This window comes from Drosophila sulfurigaster, chromosome 2R (genome assembly GCF_023558435.1).
Source record: "Drosophila sulfurigaster albostrigata strain 15112-1811.04 chromosome 2R, ASM2355843v2, whole genome shotgun sequence".
NCBI classification, from domain to species: Eukaryota; Metazoa; Arthropoda; class Insecta; order Diptera; family Drosophilidae; genus Drosophila; species Drosophila sulfurigaster.
In genome coordinates this window covers 17757229-17783159 of record NC_084882.1, presented here as the reverse complement: position 1 = coordinate 17783159, position 25931 = coordinate 17757229, and the positions used below count along the sequence as shown (strand labels likewise).

The 25931-nt window shown below is 38.8% G+C and overlaps 1 protein-coding gene across 2 annotated transcripts; it reads right to left on the bottom strand.

The window, feature by feature from the left end:
• Positions 1-8: 8 nt before the first annotated feature.
• LOC133835632 (protein artichoke) lies at positions 9-8967 on the bottom strand. 2 transcript variants are annotated; one of them, XM_062265656.1, is made up of 7 exons: positions 8889-8967; positions 5556-5734; positions 5182-5341; positions 4721-5084; positions 3675-3964; positions 3471-3617; positions 9-3409 (listed from the first exon to the last, which is right to left on the bottom strand). In XM_062265656.1, the coding sequence occupies exons 2-7, from the start codon at positions 5714-5716 to the stop codon at positions 281-283; spliced, it is 4251 nt and encodes a 1416-aa protein (XP_062121640.1). In that variant the 5' UTR covers positions 5717-5734; positions 8889-8967; the 3' UTR covers positions 9-280. The 2 variants fall into 2 exon arrangements, with proteins under 2 accessions (XP_062121640.1, XP_062121639.1); XM_062265655.1 differs by lacking the exon at positions 8889-8967 and adding an exon at positions 8734-8881.
• Positions 8968-25931: the final 16964 nt, after the last annotated feature.

The following is a 25931-nucleotide window of genomic DNA, read 5'->3' as shown; positions in this document are numbered from 1 at the left end:
TGTGGCAATTTATTATTATACTATAATTTGTTTATTTCGCATACGCGTTATATTTCGACTTAATTAATTGTTAAGATACAGATACGATACAGATAAGAGTGTACTAAGTCTATATACAACATAAGCTGACAATGAATATTCTTGTTATTCATATTCATATATTATTATCATTATTAATATTATTATTGTGTAGAACCTGTTCTGCTGATTTGACTGAGATAGATGGAGAAAAGTGAGGATGATACTCTACAGATTTGACTAAGCAATCTCTACATTGTGTTTATCTATATGCCTTGTCATCCGAATAAATAATGTATGGTTGATGTTGATGCTGCTGCTGTTGGTGCTGTGATAAACTCTCGGCACCATCACCGCCAGCTCCCGCTCCCGCTCCAGCTCCACTGAAGTACGACATGCGTGACATAGTTGAGTAGGCGGCAACAGCAGCTGCTGCCTGTTGAGCAGCTGCCGCTTGTTGCACAGCCTGTTGCTGGCGCTGCGACAGATTCTGTGTGGACTGATGAATGGAGGCCGCCTTGTGCGGTAGCGTTGCGTAATTTGCCTGATATGGTGGCACAGCATACAGAGCTGCTGTCGGCGCTCCGCCACTCGACTTGTAATTGTAGGCGGCATTGTGAGCGCCCATTTGCATGGCCGATGGCATGCCCATCATAGCGGCACTCTGCTGGTACTCGGCGTTGCTCATGCGCAGTCGTATAATACAAATGATGATGATGAGTATGGCTATGAAGGCGACCACACCACCAACGATGCCAATGATCAGCGTATCATCGTTGCCAATGATGGGCGCTTGGGCCTTCATCAGCGGCGCCTTTGTCTTAATCTTCATGATCGTCGGCTGTGTGGGCTCCAGACTCCAGATGATGAGCGGCTCCTCAGTGGTGGCACTGCTGCTGGTGCGTGTCACCAATTGACTGGAGCTCTTCTGCAGCAGTGGCGTGGAGGGACGTGAAGCCGGCGTCGTTGAAGTCATTCGTCGTGGATCGCATGTGAGTTCATCATCGCCCACCTCGATGAGCTTGCGCCCGGCCATGTAAGGGGGTTCGTGACAAGTCAAGTCTGGCATGCCCGAGTTAGGCAGCCAACGACGAAGTGCGCGTGCTTCGCAATTGCAGTTTATGGGATTACTTTCCAGACCCTGTAGCTGCAGGCTGGCACGACGATCCTCCAGAGCGTTCAAGAACTGCGGCACCAACGCGCCAATCTTGGAGCCATGCACATTAAGCGTCAGATGTGAGGAGCGTGGCACGGGGAACAGTAAAGCAGGTGGCAAGGCAGTCAGCGAGGTGTTTTGCAGTTTGATGGTCAACTCGTTGCTCTTGAGACCTGCCAAGGTGCCCGAGGAAATGGATTTCAAGCGCTCGCCACGTATGCCCAGCGAGCTAAGGCGTGGATGCTTCAGAGGTTGTATTTGTTCGCTGCCAATTGTGCCATCCTTAACCTCAATGTCTAGCATCTCCAATCCCGGCAGTAGTTCCATAATACCTTGCAGATCAAGATAGCCCAACAGCGGCAGATCATAAGCCTCCAACGTGGCCAGATTCGGAAGCGTGCGGAAGGCATTCTTCTCGATGCGACTGCAGAGCGGCAAGTGATTCAAGCGCAGGCTGCGCAACATTTCCAGCTGCGCAAAGTTGGATTGTGAGATGAGTTCGAAGCTGTTGTTGGACACGTCCAGTTCCTGGAGCACCTGCAGCTGTGGCCAGGCGAGCGAGAGATCGCTCAACGACAGCAGCTCATTGCTGGACAGATCGAGTGATTCCAGCAGCGTGACACGCTGGAACACCTCGGACTTGATGTTGCGCAGCTTGTTGTGCGACAGATTCAGCGATTGCAGGAAAGGAGTTTCCAGCAGCTGGAGTTCCTGAATGCCCGTGCCTGCAAGATTCACTTCCCTGACCGTTTTGGGCTCGTTGAGCACATTGTGCACAGCTTGTGGAGTGAGAGGATTGAAGGACAAATCAATGCTCTTTATGTTCATCATGATGCCATCATCCTTGGGCAGTTCACGAATACGATTGTGACTCAGATCCACCGAGGAGACGAAGAATTGACGCAACTGCAGCGCATTGAGTGGCGCATACTCGAAGCGATTGTGCGCCAGATTAATGTTCTCTAGCATGTGCAGCTTGGAGTGCTCAAAGACACCATCGGACAGCTCCGAGAGGCGATTATGTTCCAGGTTGAGCTGCTCGAGACGCACGAGACCCTCGAAGGTGCGTTCGCCAATGCGATCGAGATTGTTGTTGGACAGATCGACAATTTGCAGTTGTGTCGAGTTGTGGAATGCCATTTCACTGACCATATCCAGTTGATTGTCGGCCAGCAACAGCACCCGCAGTCGTGGCAGTCGGGCAAAGTCCAGTTCATCGATGGTCTTTAGTTGATTGTGGGACAGATCAATGTGTTGCAGATATTGCAGCGTTGTGATGAGCTCAGCAGGGAAGAAGGAGAACTTGTTGTGGGCAGCGCGTATTTCACGCAATCTCGGGTGAATGCGGAAGGAGGAAGGAAACAGATAGCTCAGCTGATTGTGTGAGATGTCCAGCTCTTCGATGCCTGTGCCCGTGTTGAAGAACTCGCCCTTGAAGGCGGACAGCTGATTGCCATGCAGATCCAATCGTTTCAGCTGCATCACATTGACAAAGGCGCCGGCGCGTATGGAATTGATGCGATTGTCGGACAGATCAATGGAGCTAATGTTCCACAGATTGAGGAAGCTGCCATCCTGCAATTCCTGCAGCTGATTGCCTGCCAAGTAAATGTGCTTCAGATCCTGCAGACCAGCCAACACATCGCCACTCAGCTGACGTATGCTGCAATGACTCAGATCGATGATTTGCAGCCGACTCAAAGGTTTGAAGAGCATTGGAGTGAGGGGAGCCAGATGATTGCCACTCAGATTCAACGATTGCAGATTCTCCAATTCTGTGAAAATGTTTGGTGAAATCTCGCCAAGATTGTTGTTGTTCAGATCCAAGCTGCGCAGCTCTGGCAACACCAATGGCATACCGCCCAATCCGCTGAGTTTGTTCTGCGAAAGTTTCAGCTGCATCAGCGTACTCTCCAAGCCCGCAAAAGTATCCGCATTGATCATGGCCAACGAGTTGCCAGCTAGATCGAGAGTGTGCAGGCTGCTGAACATTTGGAAGCTACCAGGAGGGAGTTCACGTATCACATTGCGAGAGAGGGAGAGCGTGGTAATGTCGCCTGCTTGCACCGAGCCGAGAATTTCAGCCGACAACGCGGCCACGCGATTAAAGTCCATTTGCAGCGAGCTGAGCTGTGGCAGGCGACCCAAAGCGCTGCCCGGAATCAGCAGAATGTTGTTGTCCTTGATGATGAGCGTTTGCAAGTTCTCCAAACCCTCCAAAGCATCGTCCTCGATCTGCAAAGCGAAGAAAAGTATTATAAACGTATTGCGTATGCGCAACATTAAGTATACGCACTGTGCGCAGCGAGTTGAGGCTGAGATCGAGGTATTTGAGTGCAGTCTGATCGCGGAATGTGCCCGGTGGAATGCTCGTAATACTGTTGCGGCTTAGATCCAGAGTCTCCAGGGATTTCACGACTTGCATGTGCGTGTAGTCCAATTGCTGCAATGATTACAGTTAAAAACTGATTGCTTAAGGAAATGTTTATTGCAAACTTACTTGAAGCATGTTGGAGGAGACATTCAAGGTCTTCAGTCCGCGTATTTGCGCCAAAGCCACAGTGGGAAACTGACCAAAGAAGTTCTCGGAGAGATCCAGTTTTTGCAGCGTTGGCAGTTTCTCAAAGACATCGCTGTTCAGTTTGCTAAGACGATTGCCAGCCAGCTTAATTTCGCGAATCTTGCGCAGTCCATGGAACGCTTGGCTATCGATGCTGCGCAACGTGTTGTATCTCAGATCAATGATCTCCAGCTGCGATTGCGAACTAAATGCATCACGATGCAGAGTTGCTAAAAAGAAAAAGGTAAGACAATGAATTGCAATTTCTGCATTTATTCCCTGTATGTCGGAAATTACAAAATGATTTTGAATTCAACGGCTCAGATTTATGTTCTTTTCAATTGTCTTAGTCATTTTGCGGTTAAAAAGAAAAACTTGATATTCAAAGTAAGCTATAAATAAGTTTTTAGTTGTACCGACTAGTTAATATTATATTAAAAAATTTTCCAGAACTGATGCGTGATTATTAATTTCATGCAATTGCAACATGCACTTATCAATAGGTGATTGCGGTAATTAGTAATCAGCAATAACTTAATTTAATCTATTAAGAAATTTCTCAACTCAATCAGCTTTGACTAATATATAAGTGCATCAAAGCAAAGTATTAATTTTAAACTATGATTATAACTTAGTCGGAATTACAAACCATAAACTATTTTCAAATTACCACCCACTAATTAGGTTAGTCATTAGATAATCAATGAAGAGGGAGTTGAGAATATACATTACTAGTCAATTCAAATTTGAAATCAAACCCTCGATTTTTCAATAGCACATATGCATGTGAAATAAACAATTGAAAGAGATTAACAACTTGTGAATCACCGAGTGGGAGTTGATAATTTACTAGTCACTTTTAATTGACAATTAAACTGCCACAAAGTCAATAGGCTCATTTACAAAGTTAGCAATTTTACAAACGCTAAGAAGAGGACAACATTGTGCATATACAAGAGCCATTCATAGCATTAAAATTGACTTACTTATATAATTCTGACGCAATGAAAGATGTCGCAGAGCAGTTGGACCATTCAGCGAATTAACTGGCACCTCGGTGAGACTATTACGATCCATGTAGAACTCCTTGAGGTCCACGCACCCCTTGAGCACACCCTCCTCAATCAGCTTGATCTTATTGCCCGATAAGTCGAGCAGTCGCAGATTCTTCAAGCTGTGCAGCTCAGCGGTGGAGAAGATAGGATTCAGATTATCGCCCAGCAGATTGTTGGCCAAACGCAGCTCGTTAAGGGAATCCTTGAGGCCAACGAAAGCCTTGTCGGGAATGCGACGTATCAGATTGTTGGACAAGTCCAGCTCCTCAATGGGCAACTTCAACTGTCCAAATGTCTGCGAATAAAAATGTAATTAAGGTGTGTAAATAAACAATTAAATGGCATCGACAACACTTCGTTTGTCGTTTGGCAGTTCGTTGACGTTCGCTCACCTGGGCGGGCAATGTTTGTTGGCCGCTGTGACGTTGCGTATACGCCACGATGGGCGCTCCATATGGCAGCTGTGGTGCATCGCTGTGAAAGACAACGCGATCGCAGTCCATGGCCACGGCGCCCAGTTGTCCGGTTGCCGCAAAAGGCACCACATTGCATCTGTAATTGTTGATTGTTGTGTTTGTAATTTGTAATTGCAACGTTGATTGTCGTATTCGTTGTCGACGTCGTCATGATCGCGATGATTAAAGTCAAAGACAAAACCACTTCGTAAATTGCATGCAATTATTAAAATCATCGACAAGCGGAAATGCGCTGTCTCTCTACCATAACATATACAATATACGAATATTCGCCATGTAGATTCACTCACCTGCATGGCAAACGCAGAGCGGTGCTCAGCTCCGGACATGGTCGCCAGGCATCAGAGTGCTGGGTCAAGTAGCAGAGACAACAGAAAAATAACAACAACATGAGCTGTCGTTGTCGCTGTCCACAATTTGGCAGCAGCCGAAGCATTTTCCACATTTCCATTTTCGTTGATTCGTTGCGCTGCAGTTAAGATACGAATATACTACATATAAGATTGATTTCCATTTAGTTTTGCCAATTTATGTTACTACGATACGAATGTTAATGCTACCTGAAACCCGTTTCAAATGCCGCGCTTATTACACATTCATTCTCGCCCCAAACTTAAACTCAAAGTCGAACTCGTATTTGGTCATTTCCTCTTTTAACGTTATTCTGTTTCTGTTTCTGTTTCCACGTTTATTTTTTTTCTCTCTCAGTTTTCTGTTAGAAACATTTCATTTGCATACCGCAGGCAAGTTTTTTGGTCAAAACCACATATTTGCCTTTAGCTTTTTTTTTCTGTTGTTGTTGTTTGTTGACAATCGCTTGGCGAGAGAACCCAAAATCATATGAACGCTATAATCAACAAAGCTAACACAAAAAGAAAAAAAATACTTTAGCTACAAATACGATTTAGAATGGGGCATGACGATTACCACCTAAATAGCAGAAACATTCTAGCCTTCACAATCAAATCATAATCACGGACTCTGCCTGCAGCTATGATGGCATTAAGTGCTACATCTCGACTTCTCTTTACTGCTTAGACTTCTCTTACTACATATTGAATTCTTGATGCCGACACTCTTGGACAGCAAAATAGATGCGTGTCGCTTTTGTTATGATAATTCTATGCAAGCCATTGTTCTTTTTCTATTGAGCTATGAGCGGGGATTGAGTAATATTCTTCTATGGTATATAGAGTTCTTTTTGTAGAACTCTCTCATTATTGTTATGTAGGAAAAGTGAATAGCTTTTAAACTAGATTTATGTCGGATTTTCTTTTTTTCTATTTCTTACTCTTGTTATACTTTTCTATTGAACTAGAAAAAGTTAGTTAACTCTAAGCAGCACAGTTTAATTAACTAATCAACTGGTGAGTGATGAAATCATAATTGCAATGCAGTCATGCAAATAAACAAAACAATATATAGTTATTAATCCCGGCGAAAACAAATTCCAATATGCTTATACGCCGAAATAAAACTTGTTACTTAAGTAGCATCTAAATATTTTGCAATAAATAATGACAGCACTCTAATGCTAATGTTTATTAATCAATACTTGGCGAAAACAAAAACCAGTTTTCAAATTTCATAATAATTAGCAATTATTTACAGTGCTTTAATCTTTGCGAAATGTTCAAGAAATAATTAACAATGTTTTACAGCATTATCACACCTATGGTAATTTATTTGAAAAAGGTTTGGTCAGACAATTAGCAGAGTAGCAAATTAAAAGTGCTTTTGACTACTTGGGAACGATCTACATTGCGTTTGATTAAAAAGATATTGCAGTCGTACTAAACAACTTGAACATGTTTAACCTTGGCTTTCAAACATAGCTTCAAGAAGTTGTATTTATTATATTATAATATTTGTATTCAGAAGCGAAATATATTTTAAGTATAATAAATCCATTTCAATGTTAGATCAACAAGAATGTAAGTAATACTTTTTTAATAATGAGTTCTTTAAACTTTGTTTATGGCACAATTGTGCCAATTATTGGAGCGAATTCGCTGTCTGTCTGTGTAAGGTCACAACTACAAGTACAAGTGCTCATATATGTGTGTGCTGTTGTGTGTGTGTGTTCGTTCATATTCTTGATTATTTCTCTCCGGGGCGTTTGCAGTACCGTTGGAATGGATTGGATTGTTGGTTCGCGCGCCGACACCAAAAACGAAAAAATGAAGAAAAAAAACTTGTACCGTACACAGCAAGCACAGGTGTTGTTACACTCTAAGTGTGTGAGTGTAAGTATGTGTACATGAGACACACTCATTCGCACACACATATGTATGCATTTTATTTGCTGAACGGTCCATAGTCATGCAAAACGTTATTTGGTCAGTTTTCGAAATAAGCTGTCTCAATACTCATCTGAAGACTACAGACTAGGGTTTGATCACAGGCATCTCGATAGATATACGGGCATACGACAAGCTATTTATGAGTATGCAAATATGTGAACATCATCTCTATGTAAATTTATATTGGCCATAAAACATTGCATTTCAAAATCTTCGGGATTTACACACACACATTTACATTGTAATATGCAATTTGATTTGATTTCATCTCATTGGATTCGTATCGATACGAAAATCTGGTCCATGAAGCGACCCCAAGACGACAACAGCGACAGCTTCAAGGTCTCTGTGACTGCGACTGCGTCCACTTCTTGTTTTACACATTCACACACACGCACATACACTCGCACACTCTCGTTGTATGGACACGCATACACCTGCAGTTGTGGCGATTAAAAACATGGACTTTTTGATGGGAAATATGTTAATCACAAGCTGCGGTTAAAAAACAATTTGCTGTTGTTGTTGTTGTTGCTGCTGGACCTACTGTTGTTATTGTTGTAATTATTATAGTTGTTGTTGTAACCAGTTTCTTTTCTGATTTATATTTTTGGCTTACTTTTCGGGCAGGGGAAACTACGACAACAGCGGCAGCTTGTGAAATTGCACACAATTCCAAACAAAAAGTGTTTATTTTTGGTTTGTTGTTGTTGCTTGGGAAATTTTGTATTCTTTTGTGGCTAGTTTTTATATTGCCCAGTGTTGTGTTTGTTACGTGTTTACGTTTGTTTTGTTATACACAAAAAAGAAAGCGCAAAACGACGCGAAAAAGAATATTTTCCCATGGAAAAGCGCACACAGTGGAGTGTTGGAAAAATGGCTATTACACAGTGCCGCTGTTCACGCACACACACACTTATACATACACACATGTATACCAATACGAGTGCAGTAAAAATGCAGACAAACAAGTAAACTTTGCTTGCCAGCTTGCGGGGAACGGGAATTTAAGCAGGGAGCTGTGGCTTCTACTGCTACTACTGCTGCGGCTGTTGTTGTTGGGATGTTGGTGGGGCAATAATTAAACTGCGCACTGGCGCACTGCACACACAGCTCTACACAAGCAAGTACCACCACAACAACAATACCGAATAACAACAACTACAATTACAACTACAACTGACTGCGCATGCACAGCGTCGCCTCGTCTCGTCTCGCTTTGACTCGCGCTGTTTTTGTTGTCGCGTCCCGGTTTGGTTTCGTTTCGCTTCGGCTCGACTCGGTTCGGCTTGGTAGCTAACTTCGGCTTTAAACACTTGCCTTTGCTCGTTTCGATCTCTGTGTCTTGTGCTCTACTTGAGCGTCGCGCAGCAACTGACGCTGCTCACAGCAGCTTTGCCTTCCATGGGCTGCTTTGGTCAGCGGGCGCCATGCCAGAAACTGGTTTTTGTACTAAAAACCAAAAGAAGAAGCCAGGTACTAAAAATTCCAAGATGCTGGCTCTCTTTCTCTCGCCGTTGTCTCTGCGCTTCGTGAATGAGTTGATATTGTGCGTTTCGATCATGGTTTTCGTTTTTTTTCTTCTTTTTTTTTGGGGCTGGGTAAAAGTTTTCGCCTCGCTGTTCTTTGGCATGCCGCTGCCGCAGTCGCAGCCACAGAAAGTGTGTTTCTTTTGTTGCCCTTGCCTAGCCATCTACCTGTTTCGCTGATTGGCAAGTGCGCCAATTTACGCTAATGGGGTTAAGTCTTCAATAATGCCCATTCAAGCAAGTGACAAAAAAGCGACAAAACGACGATCTCGATATTGATGCCAAGATATGTTACTTACTTTCCACAGTCGTAAATTGTTTTGTGTGTTGAACTATAGTAAGTAATTGCAAAGACTACGAGGCATCTACCACGCAGATCATCACTTGCCATGCACATCAAGAGAGGTTGTTAACACCTGACAAAACAGTCGGGCAGCTAGTGAGCTGCTAGTCAGGTAAGCAGGTAAGCAAGCAGGCAGACTGGCAGACTGGCAGACGTGCCCCGCCCCCTACATTTATGTCTGTTTATAATCTTTATGTTTTCATGTTAAGGCATGCATGTTAACAACGACGCGACCGCAAAAATTTCTTTTGCGCTAAAACAACAAAAAAATTACTTTCCATTTTCATGAGCACAAATGGTCCACAAATGGCAAACAAAATAATAATAATAGTAAGTAGTATGAAGAGCAGCCAGCAACTTACGTGCCACACACACATACACACACACACGCACGCTCACACATGGCATGCTTCGTGCTTAACCATATAAATCAAATCATTCAACTGATGAATTATATCTAAAGCGCAACACTTGACTGGCTTTGGCATTCGACCAGCGACGACGCGTCGCTCCCACAATTTGCCTCCACTTTTCATCGAAATCTCCACAATTTTCTAATGTTTAATCCAGCAAAACAATAGACACACACACACACTTGGGGCAGCTCCCATGTTTTTATTTTAGACTGGACCCAGCCCCAAAATTGATTGCTTCAATTTGCATATACGAGTATGCAAAATGGACACTGAGCAGACAGCCTAGCTGACCATTCAGTTAAGGTTAATGGCATGCATTTGGAGTATAGCTAGAAAGAGAGAGTAGAGTAATTGACTTATTGATAAATGGCGATCAGAGACCTAATTTAACGCTTGGAGATAATGCTAAAGGGATACATATGCAACTCTATTAAGTATACGCAAGGAGAGAATTCACTTCAGGACAATATTTTTAAGCAGAACGTTCACAACATACTTATTTAGGAAAAAAAGAAATGTGTCCCTATACTATTTTCCAAATGTTATGACTTAGACAAATATTATTTAAAATTGTAAAATAAATTAAATAAAAGAGTACAAAAGAAAATAAATTTGGATGTATTATTTATTCAGTAATGTTGAAATAGAAAGTAATTTTATAATTGTATTAATTATATAAATTGAACAATAAAATATAAAATAATAGTAGTATATACTGAGAGAGTGAAAGAAATAAATAAAAAGAGAAAACAAAAATAATAAATTTAGTTGCACTTAGAATTTATGCTGTAAAGTTATATCATTTTTATAGCTAAGTGCAGCCTTGAAACTTTGCAGACCTATTTAATTTAGTTTATACAAATTATATAGCTATCCATAAAAAACTATGCCAAAGCAATTCAACAAAAGAACACGTTCTTACTAAATTTCACAAATCTGACATTATCCAAGTTATGATCCTTTATAATTAAATTTACGGCACTGTTAAAGAGCAGTCAAAATGGAAGAAGGGACCAACCAAGGTTAAGGATTATTATGCGGTATTAGCAGCTGAGTCGGTTAAATCTATAATAAAAAACAAAGCACGCCGAATTTGCCCTTTTTGCACCCGCCACGTTTGTCGTAAAATTTGATTACAAGCGCAGTTTATCATAAATTTCAATTAAACGACCCCACACACACACACACACACTTACACACTTGTGGCCTATAAAATACGAGGCCTATCAAAAATGTTGGCAATTAAAATGATTTTAATGTGTCAGTTGGGAGCAAACATCGTAGCTGCATTGCGACCCATTTTCCCACCTGTGAAGGGTCAAAATATCCTCCCTCAGACCTTTTCCCACTTGCCAGAAGGCGAGCTGTCTTCAACAGCCATGAAAGGTATCATAGCTTGTCTGGTGTTTGGAGAAAGTTTTTTGCGAGACGAGTGCTTTATTTACGAGAGCGAATAAGTGAGTACACAACACGTTTAGCTATGAGTAGACGACAAGAAAATAGCTTGTCAGCGGTTTGCATATACTTTTGAGTTCCAATAAAGATTAATGTCTTTGTACACAGCACATAAATTATTATTTAGAGCCGATGTGTTTAGGGATGGAGCCGGGGGAGCGATAAGTAAAGTGTGTGTGTATGTGTGTGTGTGTGTGCTTTATTGGCAAAGCCAAACCTAATCAATTATACAAACGCTTTTCCCAGCGCCAGCATCGTCTGATGGTGTGTCAACATAATAAGGCAACGGTGGCGTCGCATTGTCCTTGTCATTCCTTGTTGCCAGTTGCCACAGTACTTGTTTGTTGTTGCTTGTTGGTTGTTGGCTGCCCGTTGCCATCTCCCCAGTTGGCGTTTCATTTTATTAGTCGTCGCATCGTCGCACGTTAATAATGCGCAAAGACGCAAACAGTAGGAGTTGGAGTTGGACCTGCAGCCTATCGACTGTGCCACTTGGGGCAGCCCTTGGCGCAGCTCGTACATCAAAATGTGTCGGTGGAGAATTGTACATTTGGACACTGGGTATTTTTCCGGATTTCTATTTTGATAAATTATTTAAACTACAACTTGTAGCATGCCTACGTTAAATGTATGCTATATACAGTATATTATATACAGTATATTTGTAGTATAATGGTCTGTTACATTGCATTCTTCAAGCTGTGTATTTTTCCAGATATCTATTTTGATAAATTATTTAAGCTACAACTTGTAGCATGCCTACAATTAATATCTGCTATATATAGTATATTATATTTAGTATATTTATAGTACAATGGTATTATTGTCTGCGGTCTTGCTTTTCTTAAACTGGATTTCTATTTTGATAAATTATTTAAGCTACAACTTGTAGCATGCCTACAATTAATATCTGCTATATATAGTATATTATATTTAGTATATTTGTAGTATAATGGTCTGTTGCATTGCTTTCCTCGAGCTATTTCAATAAATTATTTAAGCTACAACTTGTAGCTTGTAACTTGCCTACAATTAATATCTGCTATATATAGTATATTATATTTGGTATATTTATAGTACAATGGTATTATTGTCTGTGGCCTTAGTTTTCTTAACCCGCCCTCAACAGTTAGTCCATCAAATTAGTCCGACGATTGACAGCCAACACAAACAGTAGGATGAATATTGATTGTATTGTATTCGTTTTGGTCTTGAACTTGGCCATAACATTCTATTGTAATTGATATCGTGAACAAATAATCTACAAGTAGAACTCAATATTCGGTCTACTATGCACGACTATTATGCCGCCTATGAATGGCAATTCAATTTAACTCAGCAATTCTATATTTATTTTGATAAATGTTTCGCTTTTTGCCTTTATTACATTTGTAATTTGCATTTTGAATTCAATTTGCGGCAAGTGCCCAGACGGGATATTCAAATTTTCCAGACTGAATACACTCACTCACTCACTCATTTACTTTCCCATTCACTTACTCATTCATTCATTGTCTTTGCCTGCGTTTGAGCACCTGCCACAATTAATGGTTTGCTTGTCTGGGTTTGAATATATCTTTATGCATGAAAATCAATTGGCTGATTCGAATACCCTTCAGCCATGGAAGTGGGTATTTTGACTATGTAAAAATGTTGCCATTCAATTTATTATTTTGAAACGATTTAAATTTAATAAGCGTTCGCTTAGAGATGCCATAAATAGAGAGAAGATTTTGTCGCATTTTATTGTTGTAAATAAAAGTTGTTATTCCTATTCTCAGAAATAATATAAATTAATAAACAAAGCTCCGAACTTCATAATTTGTTATATGTAAATAATAAAAATAATAAAAAAACGATCTATTTAATAAAGATCAATTATTACAATTATGGTTTATACTTACATATTGTTTCTGCTGATCGTTTATAAAAAACTACGCCAAATATAAGGAATAAAAACAACGAATAACTTAAGTTGAAAACATGTTTGTAAAATATTATAATAAATAAGTACATCTTAAGGAAATAATAAATACTTAGACAGTTAACTTATACAAATTTGAATTATATTTTTAATAATGCAACAATTTTAAGACGCAATCATGAATTACAAAATTCATTAAAAAGCAAATAAATATTCGAATTTTGTTTGATCGAAATTTCTGTATATTTTTGTTGTGGCATTCTTGTACAAAAGAAATGTACCTATTTGCCGGTTCATCTATTTTTGGATTTGAATTATGGCCGTTAGCCAAAATGGTTATAGCAGCTACTAGCAATCAGCTTTATGGCCAACTTGTTATAACAAACTTTGCAGTCAAAAGCAAAAACAATTTTGCAAATTGTTGCTGGGTAAAGATTGGGATCGAAGAAGGAAAAGGATATGAGGAGGAGGAGGCACCTTTGAAACGTTAAAATCAAAGCATACACCTCAGCGCATACAGAGCGTATACTCAATGAGTGCAAGTGTGAGTGACTGAGGGTGTGTGTGAATGTGAGTGGATGTAAGAGTGTGTGTGTAAGGGTTGCTGTAAACGAGATGTTAGCCAATCAAGTGTGTTAATTGCACCATAATTGGTCAGGCAGCTGTCAATAAAACAACAACATCGGCATTATTCGTAGCAAGTAAGCAGCAAGTGCAGAAATGCGTAATTAATGCAGTTGCTTTATTGACAGCTGCACACTCTTGCCACAAAGCATTCGCTCATGTGAGTGTGTGTTGGATAGTTACAGATTGCATTGCAAAAAGAGCAAACAATATTAATAAAAGGCAATTAAAAATACACAAACATGCAAAAATGCAGATCAACAAGTTGTTGCACATCAGCAAAAATACCCTAAAATTGAGATGTATTTAAATGCTTGTAATAATGCTTTAATTAGTACGAACTTAATCTGGTTTCGGATCCGCTGAAGTGTTAATTTCAACAAGCATTGAAATGTACTTACAATTCTATTTTTAACTTAATTTAAATTAACCCTTTTGTATATGTTTTCATTACGTAAATTTGTGGAGTATTTAAAAATAGAACTGCAGCAAAAAAAAAAGAAAAATAAGAGGTGGAAAATATTTTTGCTTGGTGAATATCAAATGCTCTTTCATAAATGATCAGTAATATATTTAAATACATAATTTCTAAATATAATAAAAAGATTAATAGTAAAATCTAAAATATACTAATTGAGCTTCATCATATTATAATTACTTGAATTAGTATTTCATTACCTTTTTACTTACATTAACAATGATTAACCTAATTACTTTATTTACTCAAACTTTGCTTGTTGCAGCCAACACAAAGCAGCTAAAATACCCATTTTAATTAAGGGAAAATGGGAAAATAAATGAAAATCACAAAGTCAATGCGCAAATATGTGTGAAAAGGTGGAAAATGGTAAGCAACCTTTTTTGGCTGGTTTTGGGTTCGCAACGGATTCACCTGCTTCTCATTCCCGATCAGATTCTGTCGATGGGTGATTAAAGGTTCAGCTTAAAGCCTCAAAATCACTGTTGTTGCTGCTGTTGCTACTGTTGCTGCTGCTGGGGCAGAGGCGTGTTCTGCAACAGTTAATTAAAACTTTTTCGCGTTGCAGGAGATCCAAGCAAAACCGCAAACAAAGACGAAATTAGAGCGAAGTGGGAACAACCACATTCAGCTAGCGAGGCGGTGGCGCCTCCATTTGTTGTACGCTTGAGTTGAACGATTTGATTTGGCCGCTGCTGAATGCGTAAAACTTTTCGCACGCGCATTTGATTTAACTTTAATGCAATTAAATCGTTTAATTTCAAAGAAACATAGCAACTTTGAAGTGTGCTTCGAGCTGCGTTCCCAAAAAAACAACAGCTAGCATTTTTGGCCAAATATTTTTCTTTTTCATTTTCACAATAGACTGTGGGAACGAAAGAGCCTGTGGCCTGAAGGCGACATCATTAGATTGGGTTGTAGAAGAAGGATATATAATATTATATGTTATGTGTTGTGTGTGTGTGTGTGTTTGTAGAACTTTTGGATATTCAATATCCATCAACCGCTTTTTATATCGGCTAGAAACATAAACCAAGGTACAAAATATTTGACGAAGATGTTGTCAAGACCACAACGCATGTGTGTGCGTGTGTGTGTGTGTGTGTGTTTAGGTGTGTGTGGGCATGCATAAATTCAATACTTTAATACAGAGAGAAATATCCGTAAATGTGAGGTGTTCAGCTTTGACGTACATTTGCATATTTTATGGCAAACAAATATTTTCTTACATTTTTTTTGCGCTCGCATATTTAAAATCATGGAAAGTAAACAAACATTCTGAAGGCGAAAAAAAGGCTACAAGCTTTGCCAAATATACACACGCATGCCACACACACACACACCCACACATCGACACTTTTGATGATGTCGTCTTCTTTTACTGTTGTATAAAAATGTCAAGTAGGCAAAAGCAACGTCGCCCGGATTTTGTGTTTTCTTGTGTCCTTGCAACGAGGTGTGAAATTGAAAGCTGGATCCAGAAAAATATTACGAGATTTGCTTCTTGTTTACGATACAGTTTCTAGCTTTTTAAATGAATTGCAATGGCTTTAAGTGAACCTTAGATTATGGCTCTACGTGACGTATACTTAATATCCGCAGACAGCAATCTCAATTTGTAATCCAGTTAATCTACTTGCCAGATTGTTGTGAGGCATTAAAAGCATTTGCACTGGCAAAACACTAACAAATCATAAATTGAAAGCCTATTGATTAATGCAGACAGTCAGCTGGCGCTTAGGTAAACAAAGAGGCAAGTATCTATGAGTGTATTCATTGTTATTCACATTAGGTGCGCGGGTGTCAGCTGCTCACAATTTATGCTGATGTGGCTTTGACTGTATAATTTATTAAAGTCGCATAATTGAATAATATTGATACATAAATTACACTCGGAAGTCGCACAAGAGTGAGGCGCCTATTTTCGTATTGTTGCATGTTCACAATGGGAAAATGGGATTATAATATTGTCATAGTACATTGTACATTACATACACACACACACACATAAGTGGTATAAGTAATTCAGTGGGGTGCATGTAATTTGCATTACTTTGGGCTACAATTTCGATTAAGATGGGTTATTTAATCATCGACTTTTGTTTTATCTTCTTCGTTGTGTCTTCATTAACGGAAGCTGCTCGTTCACTTGTGAAATTTTAGAGCTTCTCGATAATTATTGTATGCAAATGAACTGAACGTTAAGTCAGCCCCTGCGGCTGCTTGACTTATTGTCTGAATTTCCACTGACTTTCTCCCTTCTCCTCCTCACTGTTTTTCTCTTTTCAGAATAGCAAACCAATTTTCAATAAAGTGCTGCTGACGCTGCTGAAAATGGCGCCCAAATCCCGTTTGGCTTACTGCCATTTTAAGTCGACAGCACAAAAGTATGCAGCAAGTTTTTCACAATGCCATTCACTTTAAATAGCAACGCAAGTAGACTCCACACACACACACAGAGACGCACGGCAAGAAATGATGTGTGAAAACGTGTCGCACGAATGCCATCGAAATTAACTTGTTGGTGACATTGCGACAGTGTGAAACAGACTCTGTCTGATAGGAAGAACACAACCATTTTACAAACATTCCCCATACTGTGCACAACACATTCCTGAACGTTGCCACATGCCCATGTTCCTTGTCGCAAAAAAATGTCAGGTGGTTAAACCGTAACGAACACAGTTGAAACAGACTCGCATTCTTTAAGCAACTTCGTTGAAATTGAGCAGTTTTGCGACTGGGGAGCAAATGTTTTCATTTGTGCCTAAAAGTATGCAATGGAAAACAAGCTCAAGTTGATGCAAGCAAATGTTTTTCGTTTAAGCCCAAAACTATGCAATGGAAAATACGCTCAAGTTGATTTAACGACAAAATTGTTTTATTGAATTAAAGTTGGGGATTTGTGGCATGTGGCATGCGGCATGCGGCACTTACATAACACACATTTAAGAGGTAGAGTCAAGCTGCTTATCTATGCCATGACATGTGCAAATCTGAACGTGGCGTTGACAACTTGAGCAAACAAGTGTAATTTTGTGGGGTAAACTTTTTCGCCAGTCGCTTAAATACAACACGGGGCTGCCATGTAAAGTTCATAAACTTGCTAACAACATGCTGATGATGAACGAGTTTTGCTGCTTGGCAGCTCGGAAAAGTGGGCGGCGTCTTGGCGCGGACTCATTTGCCGAACGAATTGCGACCGAAATTAATAAGCATAAACACTGTCTGTACCCTCCTCTTAAATGGCAAAAATACTGTTTGTCGAGCTAGCCGCAAGAAATTACATTGACTAAAGTATATACATACAAATATTCGCAGTTTATAAGTGAAGCATATTGCGTTTTGTGTGTGTGTATTGTATAGCAACTCATTTGCATGCGATTGTGCGAAAAGGTTGCTTTAACTTTTTTTTTTGAAATGGAGCTGGGCGATATGAATATGACGTTGGTGTTTACCTGGCGGCTAGAGAAAGGTTTGACATTGCCCTAGACTCTCAGTTGAGTCCCGTCTCACGATTTTGTGAGAGGTCGCATAATTTCATAAAGTGCTTTGCAGGGTCACGATGCGAGTCTACTTACTCTTCATATTATTTATTTATTTTTATTTTTATTTTTGTTTGCAAAATATCTTTACTCATACCGTTGCTTTCGCGCGTTGGTGTTAAACGCCCCTCGTCGCTGTCTCAATTACATTACATTACGCTGCTGTGTGGAATTACCATATTGTCTGGGCTAAAGCGGCTTGGTCTATGTCCTCCTCACACATTCGTTCGGCTATATCAGACCCACGCACTACTCTATACTCTATCTACACGCATAAATGTACACAAAGTGGCTGCCAGACAGGAGCCGGGATCACATGAATTGCTGTCTGGCAGCGAGCAAAATTTATGATATCCGCTTTAGCTCAGGACAGGAAAGTCACAAATTTATTTGCAGCGCATGCAAGATGTCGACTGACGAAATGCTTCAAGATTCTTCACAGATTTGCTTCTCCTCGGTTTTTTTTTTGTTTGTCCCTGTCGTCGGGTCTTTGTCGGCTTGTACCAGTAATTTGTTTAGAATTATCCTTTTAAATTCCTGCCACTGCGTCGCTCCTTCAACATGGAATATTTTCGTAATTTTTTTTTTCCTTTTTTTCGTTTTTGCCTTCTGAAGCCGCTTGACAGTCAGGCAAATTGCTTTGCCTGCTTGTTATTAAAGATGGCTCGAGTATGGCAATAGTAGGAAAGGGTCAACAAAATATTAAGGGGCTGAGTGATTGCTAGGCAAGTTGTTTGTTGTCGTTGGGCCCAGATTCACGCTCAACTGGAGGCGATGCAAAGAGCTGGTCTCCCAATACAAACTCTTAATTTGTGCTCGCTTCGATGACACTTGCAACTTTTGCCCAGCCGAAAACTTCCTATTTACCGAATCCTCTGAGTATTTACGGGATACTTTTGTAGGTATACACCGAGAAAACATTGCCAAATTATTTACCCAACAAAAAATATGAACAAGTTGTTAAGTGCTGTCATAAAATATATGTACTTTCACTTTTATTTATTTATGTATTTCTCCTTGGACACATCCGCTTTTTTTTTTTCGTATTGTGCTCAACAAATTAAAATGTAATAAATCTGTCATTATGGTGGATAAGTATGTCGACAACATTCTAAATTACATTTTTTTTGGTTGTTATCGTTTTGAAAAAATGCTAAAGTTGCGGAAGTCGTACAGTTTGCATTACGCTCCTTTTTTCACTGAGATTTCTGCCCAGGCTTAGAGTTCAGAATTCAGAGCTATGCGCTGCTCATTTTCTAAGACGGAACCCAGCATACCAGGGATTCAGCCCTGAGGCACATTGTGTGGGTTGTGTTCCCAAGACATTGTTGGGGGGGGAAGAAAGACAAAGTTTTTATTGCTGGGCAATTGGAGTTAGCACGTTACCGCCGCAGGATGTTTGCTCCTTTGCTCCCAAGAGTGTCGTCAGCCATGTTGAGCCACGCAGCCACAGCCATAGCCACAACCATTACCATTGTCATTGCGGTTCTGTTATTGAAAAACTGATTTGCTCAACGTACAAATAATTTGATGTACTTACTCTTTCCCTCTATCTATACCGCAGATTGACTTTTGGTCATGCTTGAAGATGACGGCTAAACGGGCTATAACAATGCGAAAATTGCCAGCCATTTAATTGGGCTTTTAATTTAATTTGGCAAGCGATTTAAAGTGTTGTCCTTGATGTTTGATGTCCACAGCATAGAAATTGATTAAAAATTTCTTTGAAAAGCCTTTTGTCTCCTCGAGCCTCGAGTCAGTTACAGTTACATTGACATTGCTTTCTGCTTGTTTTGCCGACACAAAACTTTTTGGGCAACAAGCTTCCGCAGTCGTAAAGTAGATCATCGTTAAGCTAATTTGCCAGCCTACATTAGACAACAGCTAAAAAGGACTATTTAGGCAAGTTCATGCTGTGGGTATATCCTGGGATGGGACTTGATGTCCTGCTGCTCCACCAAATGGCACCTTTGTGAAACGCCTTCCTTTTCAGCTTCCAACTAGGAGTACGATTCCAATTTCGGCAGGTGGCACATGGCAACCAGCTGTGAGGCACTACACCGCATGCCCATTAAACTTGGAGCTTTTTGTGGTGATTACTGCAGAGTTCTTCCTGCGTACTGCAAAACTAATGCCGCACGGCTTGATGCTGCAACCTTGAATGCCACGTACTCCAAAGTTCAAGTTGAGGGCTGCTCATGAAATGCTCGGATTTATTTACAGAGAAAATACAGCAAATTTGAAAGAGTCACGAATTTTAATAAACATACATTTAAAGTAAGGTGAAACTGATTACCAGAGAGGTGTCAGTATTGTTGTGGAATGATGCTCAGATTGATTTAAAGGGAAAATGCTGTCACTTCGAAATTGTATATTGCTATGCGCCAGTAAGTGATTTGACTTTAAATAAAAGTTTATTGTTTCGATTGCTTGACAGGTGTTTGTAATGTTGTTATTTGGTATTCTGTTGAATCAGTTTTTGATTTGTTGATGCTCGGTTTTACGAAAATTAAAATGAAGCAAATTTAAGATTGTCACGACTTTATTCGAAATAATAAACTTCTATTTACGTTAAAGGGATTTAAGACTGATTACTCGAGAGGTGTTTTCAATGTTGTTGTTTGCTACGATAATATGGAATAAGCTCCTTATGTTGATGCTCGGATTCATTTAAAGTTTAAATCGAACAAAATTTGAAGTTGTCACGAACAAAGTGATTTCAAACTTAATACTTTTAAGATGTTTAGTAATCTTGTTGTTTGGTATACTGTTGAAACCTAAAATGCTATCAAGCTGTCAATAATGAAAATATATTTATGGTGCCAATAAAAGACATGCATTCACAGAATAAACTAGAGGTGTTATTGCTTGGTATTCTGTTGAAGCTGAAAATGCTACAAATTTCAAACTTAGAAAATTACATATATTTAACACTCATTACTCGAGAAGTGTTTTTAATGTTATTGTTTGATACGCTATAGAATAAGCTTCCTGGGATTCGTCAATAGTTATATCGTACAAATTTGAAATTGTCACAAAGAAAGTAATTTCAAACTTGTTATCTTTAAGGGCTTAGTAATGTAGTTACTTTTCATTCTATTTAAACTGAAAATGCTGCAAATTTAATATTTTTATCAACAATACTTGGAATAATGAACATATATTTCAGCTGATTTTAATCTGATTACCCGTACCCGGTATTTGGACATTTTGTTGTTCACATTCTGTTGAAATAATACATACATTTAAATAGTTTTAAAGCTGATTACCCGAGAGGTGTTTGGTAATGTGGTTGTTTGACATTCTGTTGAATCGACCCCCGATTTTGTTTGGTGCTTCTGCCAACTGCACACAATCAGAATAAACTACTTGCCTGGCGCCACAATTCAAATCAAAGTTTTTACACCATAAGCCCCAATGTTTTACATATGTTGTCTGTTGTCTGGAACAATGTTCGAAAGCACTCGTGTCGTGCTCTTGTCTCGTGTGTGTGTGTGTGTGTGTTGTGTCCTCTTCGTACCCTTGGGAAGCTGCTCTGCCTGATTTGATTTTGTTTCAAATTTATAAACTTTGCACTTCAATTTGCAGTGCATGCAAATACACAGCAGCAGCAATAGCAACAACAAATGTGCCTCACCTCAGACAGCGAAAGTGAGGGAAGTTTGGGGCATGTGCTCAGCTCAACTGAGCTCGGTCACAGTTGCAGGATGCTGTGGCATGCGGCAATTCGCATTGATTTGCCCCGGCTGGCATATGAGTCTGGGCTTGATTAGATGCTTAGCCGGCGGCCCTTTTGATAAATGGCACAGCACACACACACACACACCAACACACATGTATTTGTGCGTGTCTGTGGCATATAAATATGGTTTAAGAGTTCAAGGTTGTGGTTTTAGCTTAAGACTTAAGCTGCATCGAAACGCAGCAAAACGCAATCAGTTCTCCTTCGCTCTATCTCGCAATCACTTTCTCACTTTGTCTCGTTGCAAAAGTCACGTAGACGCATAATTAACTGAAGCCAGGACATTTCTGCGATCCTGAAGGGCTTATACCTATACACAATATACGACACAGAGTATGGAACACGCAACACGCTGCAAAATTAACTGCTCCATAAGGCGACACCTTCATTTTTCTTTTGCCACATATTGGGGCACACACACGTGCTGGAAAAAAGTTTTGTACTCGAGCTTCGTTTTTGTAGTTGATTTGCTGCTCTTTTTCGCCGCTTTTTCGCTTTTTCTTTTTACGAGCAGCTGTCTAATGTTACCCTCAGCAACCGAGCAATGGAAAGGAGAGGAAAAAAAAACGAAAACTTTATGCTTTATGGAAATTGAACCTTTCCTAATGAAGCTACCGGCAACAACAAATCCAGCAGCAAAGTCGCCGCCCTTCTTGACATCGTTGCATATTTTAAAAAAGTTCGTGTATTTTTGTTTTTGTTTTTTCTGTTATGTTGTTGTTGCTTTTTGGCCATTTTCATGCTTGCAGTTTATTAGCCGTAAATTAAAGTGTTTCGGAGTTTCGAATAACAGCTGAGCGCAATGGCATTTTATGACACGACCTTAAAGAGGGAGAAGGACAGAGAAAGAGGGAATAACTAACAGATGGTCGCTTAATACTGATGTACTGAGTCCTCTTTACCTGGCTGACTGATGCCTTATGCTCTACTCGGTTACCTTTATAGCCTTAAAACCGAAATGGCTTTGTTCCAATTACGTTTTACACACACGAGTTGAAATTTGATGGAGATTGTTGACATGCTGTAAATATTGTTCTATTTTTTAATATTAGCTATCTTTCAAAAATAGCTGAAATTAACAAAAAGGTTATTTTAAGCATGAGCATATATACATATATGTTATATATTATATTAGCAAATGGCAAGAAATAGGATTTGAAAGAAAGATACAAAAATGAGATAAACGAAGTAGGAGTATGATTTTGCTGAAAAAATGGTTCAAAAACTTTATTGCGAGCTAAACAAATTTTATGAATTCTCTTATTAAATCATAGATACCTTATGAAGTATTCGACTGTTAAATGTATTCAGAATTTGTAAGAAAAGTGAGATAAATTCTGACTTGAGCACTTGCAGAATTATATTTAATTTATTGCATATTACAAATATTTTTTTTAAAATTGTATTACAAAATGAGAGAATAGAAATTATTTATCAGAACAAACTCTTTATACAGTTTCATCAGCAGCTTAGCAAAAATAATATTTACCGCAAAGGAAATCCAAAATATAATGAATAAAATATATAGAGTTCAACACAAAACTTATAGAGCCTAAATATAAAAGCTTGAAAATAATTTGTATTTATTTATTTATAAAAGTAGACAAAAATTTATAAAAAAAATCTTAGCCTACTAAAGGGGAAGAGCCATGACAACCGAAAATAATTTTAGTTAATAGCTTTAAATGATAAAATTCTTTAAATTAAATAATACTTTTATCCTTAAAAATCGTTTATTTATGATATTTATATTGCGTTTTATTAATGTTATGTGTTTATATAAAAAAGGCTAAAAGGTCTACACTCTTTTTTCTATCTATTTTTACACCTAAAATAATACTAATAAAGTGTTCTAATTCGCCAATTCTCTATAAAACAAGTAGGAAACATAACAGTTAACCATTTTCAATAAAAGCAAGACAAAAAATTATAATAAAATATTAAAATATAATATTGTTATAAAGTAATGTCAAAAAGAAATGAAATGCAGTGAAAAAATATAACTACATTTATCTACTTTAAATAATTATTTGCTTTTTAAATGAGTCTAATATTTATTGTCCTCTAATGCGTTGTAATACAAACTTAAATTTATATAATTTCTGTTTGGAGGCCCAAGTTTTAACATTGCAGTATACAATTTATTTCTAAGCTGAATTATGATATATAAAAATAAATATATATTACATTTCTTTAAGTGTAACAAAGGCTGCAAAACCAAATAGCAATATTTTTAATGCTGACATACTTTGCGGTTGCGTCAATGAAGCGACTAATGAAGCATTATAGCGTTGACCAGAGAAAATCCCACATGGAAATGTTTTGGTTAACATCGTTAAAAACTTTTTTAGGCACTTTAAAAACTCGACCAAATAGGTTGCACGGCACAAAAGAGGCAACCATGTTGTGGTCTCATACATATATTATAAGCAATAGAAAGTTATGTGTGTGTGAGTGTATGTATGTGTGTGTGTGTTGGGTAAGCCATAATTTTATTGTGTACAACAGTTTTGTTGTTTAAAGTTGTTAATTGCATTGTTTTTAAATTCAATTAGCGTGCTTTAAATCGAGATTGTATTTTGATTTTTTTTCGTTGGTGTGCACATGCGAGTGACAGCGACAGCTTAAAAGCAGAAGGACGCGCGCAACAGGATATCCTGTTGTTGGCAAAATGAAATCTTTATAAAGGAGCTTCCATAAAAAATCAACAACAAAAAACAGAAGCATCGTTAGTAGCGGAAGTGCGAGCTGGCTGGCCATCAATCAAAATAAATATGATGCGCTGCCATCTCCTGACACAATGTGCTCGGCCTAATGTAAATTTTTAAGTTCAAGTTGACAAACACATTATCATTTAAAGTGGATAGCCTGAACAAGACACGAATGGAGCTTACGACAAGGGCGAGTGCAATTAACTGTGATTAAATACGGGCCATCAGCGCACGGCATTTAATAAAGCAATGACCAGGCTATCCTCTATCCGCTTTTGTTGGAGGGAGCAGTAAATTATGAGCAGCTGCTGTTGACGTTGCGCATACGCCACGTATGCCCAGTGTTGCGTGTGGTCATTCGCTTCTACCAAATAATCATTGCAAAAGGTGTTGAAGGTAAAGAAAAGTGCATGATGAAGCAGATGATAAGACCAGCAGACTGAATTGATTGATTAGCCAATGCCAAAGAAACATTCTGCAAGTGTTGGTGCACAGAAAGAAAACTAATTGAAAAAATTATGCACATTGCATTGTTAATTGAATCTAATTTAAAGACAAAATGTATTTAAAATACTCAATTGGGAATTCAACATTTTCGAATCGATTTCGTATTTCTGTACTTAAAGCTCAATTAGTAGAATTATTCTCTAAGTGGTCTGAGATCTTGGGTTTAAATGCTGCGCGATTCGTTGATAAGAATATAATAAATGCAAATTAAATTAGAATATAATAATAAAATAACATAATTCAGTAAAATAAAGAAATATTTTGTTGACTTGTTTTTATTATGTATTAAAATTTTAATCAAATTTCAATCCCGAACTTAAGCATTTCGGAATTATATATTTTCGTATTAAGTAAACCCAGGATTTTTCAGTTATTGACACCATTTCGAGTTTATTTCATTTAATTAACCCCGAGTTTTTTTCTGTGTATGCGCATTATTTATTATGATTTTCTTTTCGATTTTTTGGCCACATAAATATGAAATTGAATAGTGAATCTTTCTGCACACAAATGGTCAAATGATGAATTTTTAGCTGGCATTGGCTTTGGTCAAGGCAAGCTGAGGAAGTGGTTTTTATGAATCGAATCGATGAGTGTTGTGCTTCGCATGCTTTAATGTTGCTTACTTAAGACATTTTTATTCTGCACTTGCAGCTGTCTGCTGCGAATGAGACGAGACATTTGGCGTTGCCACAAGAACACAGAAACACACTAAGATATACCACGATATTCCCACACACACTCACACATACACATACTCAGCGGGATAATCAGACAAGCATCGCAACGTAGCTGCCAATTTGATTTTCAATTTACGCTGCTATTCACATTTCACACTGAGCCAATTGTGCACGTGCCAAACTCACAACGCCGATGGCCGCTCTGTTTACGAATGTGCGTGTAAAAACACAGAGAGCGCAAAAATACTCGTACGTTTCGTTCAAGTGCGCCAAAAAAGAAGTACAAGAGCGCAGACGCCAAGTGGCCAAAGAGTGCAGCAGAAACGTAGCACGGCAACACTGGCAAAGTACTTACGTCAAAGCGTACTAAAAACGTACTAAAAGCGAACGTTTTTTTCATTTAAATATT

What these genes read in the sequence shown, in the direction of transcription:
- LOC133835632 (XM_062265656.1), bottom strand. Translation starts at nt 5,716, where the DNA reads ATGGAAATGTGGAAAATGCTTCGGCTGCTGCCAAATTGTGGACAGCGA. An exon ending in GCTCTGCGTTTGCCATGCAG is followed by an intron (nt 5,342 to 5,555) that starts GTGAGTGAATCT and finishes CAACAATTACAG; the next exon opens with ATGCAATGTGGTGCCTTTTG. An exon ending in GCCTCAACTCGCTGCGCACA is followed by an intron (nt 3,410 to 3,470) that starts GTGCGTATACTT and finishes TTCGCTTTGCAG; the next exon opens with ATCGAGGACGATGCTTTGGA.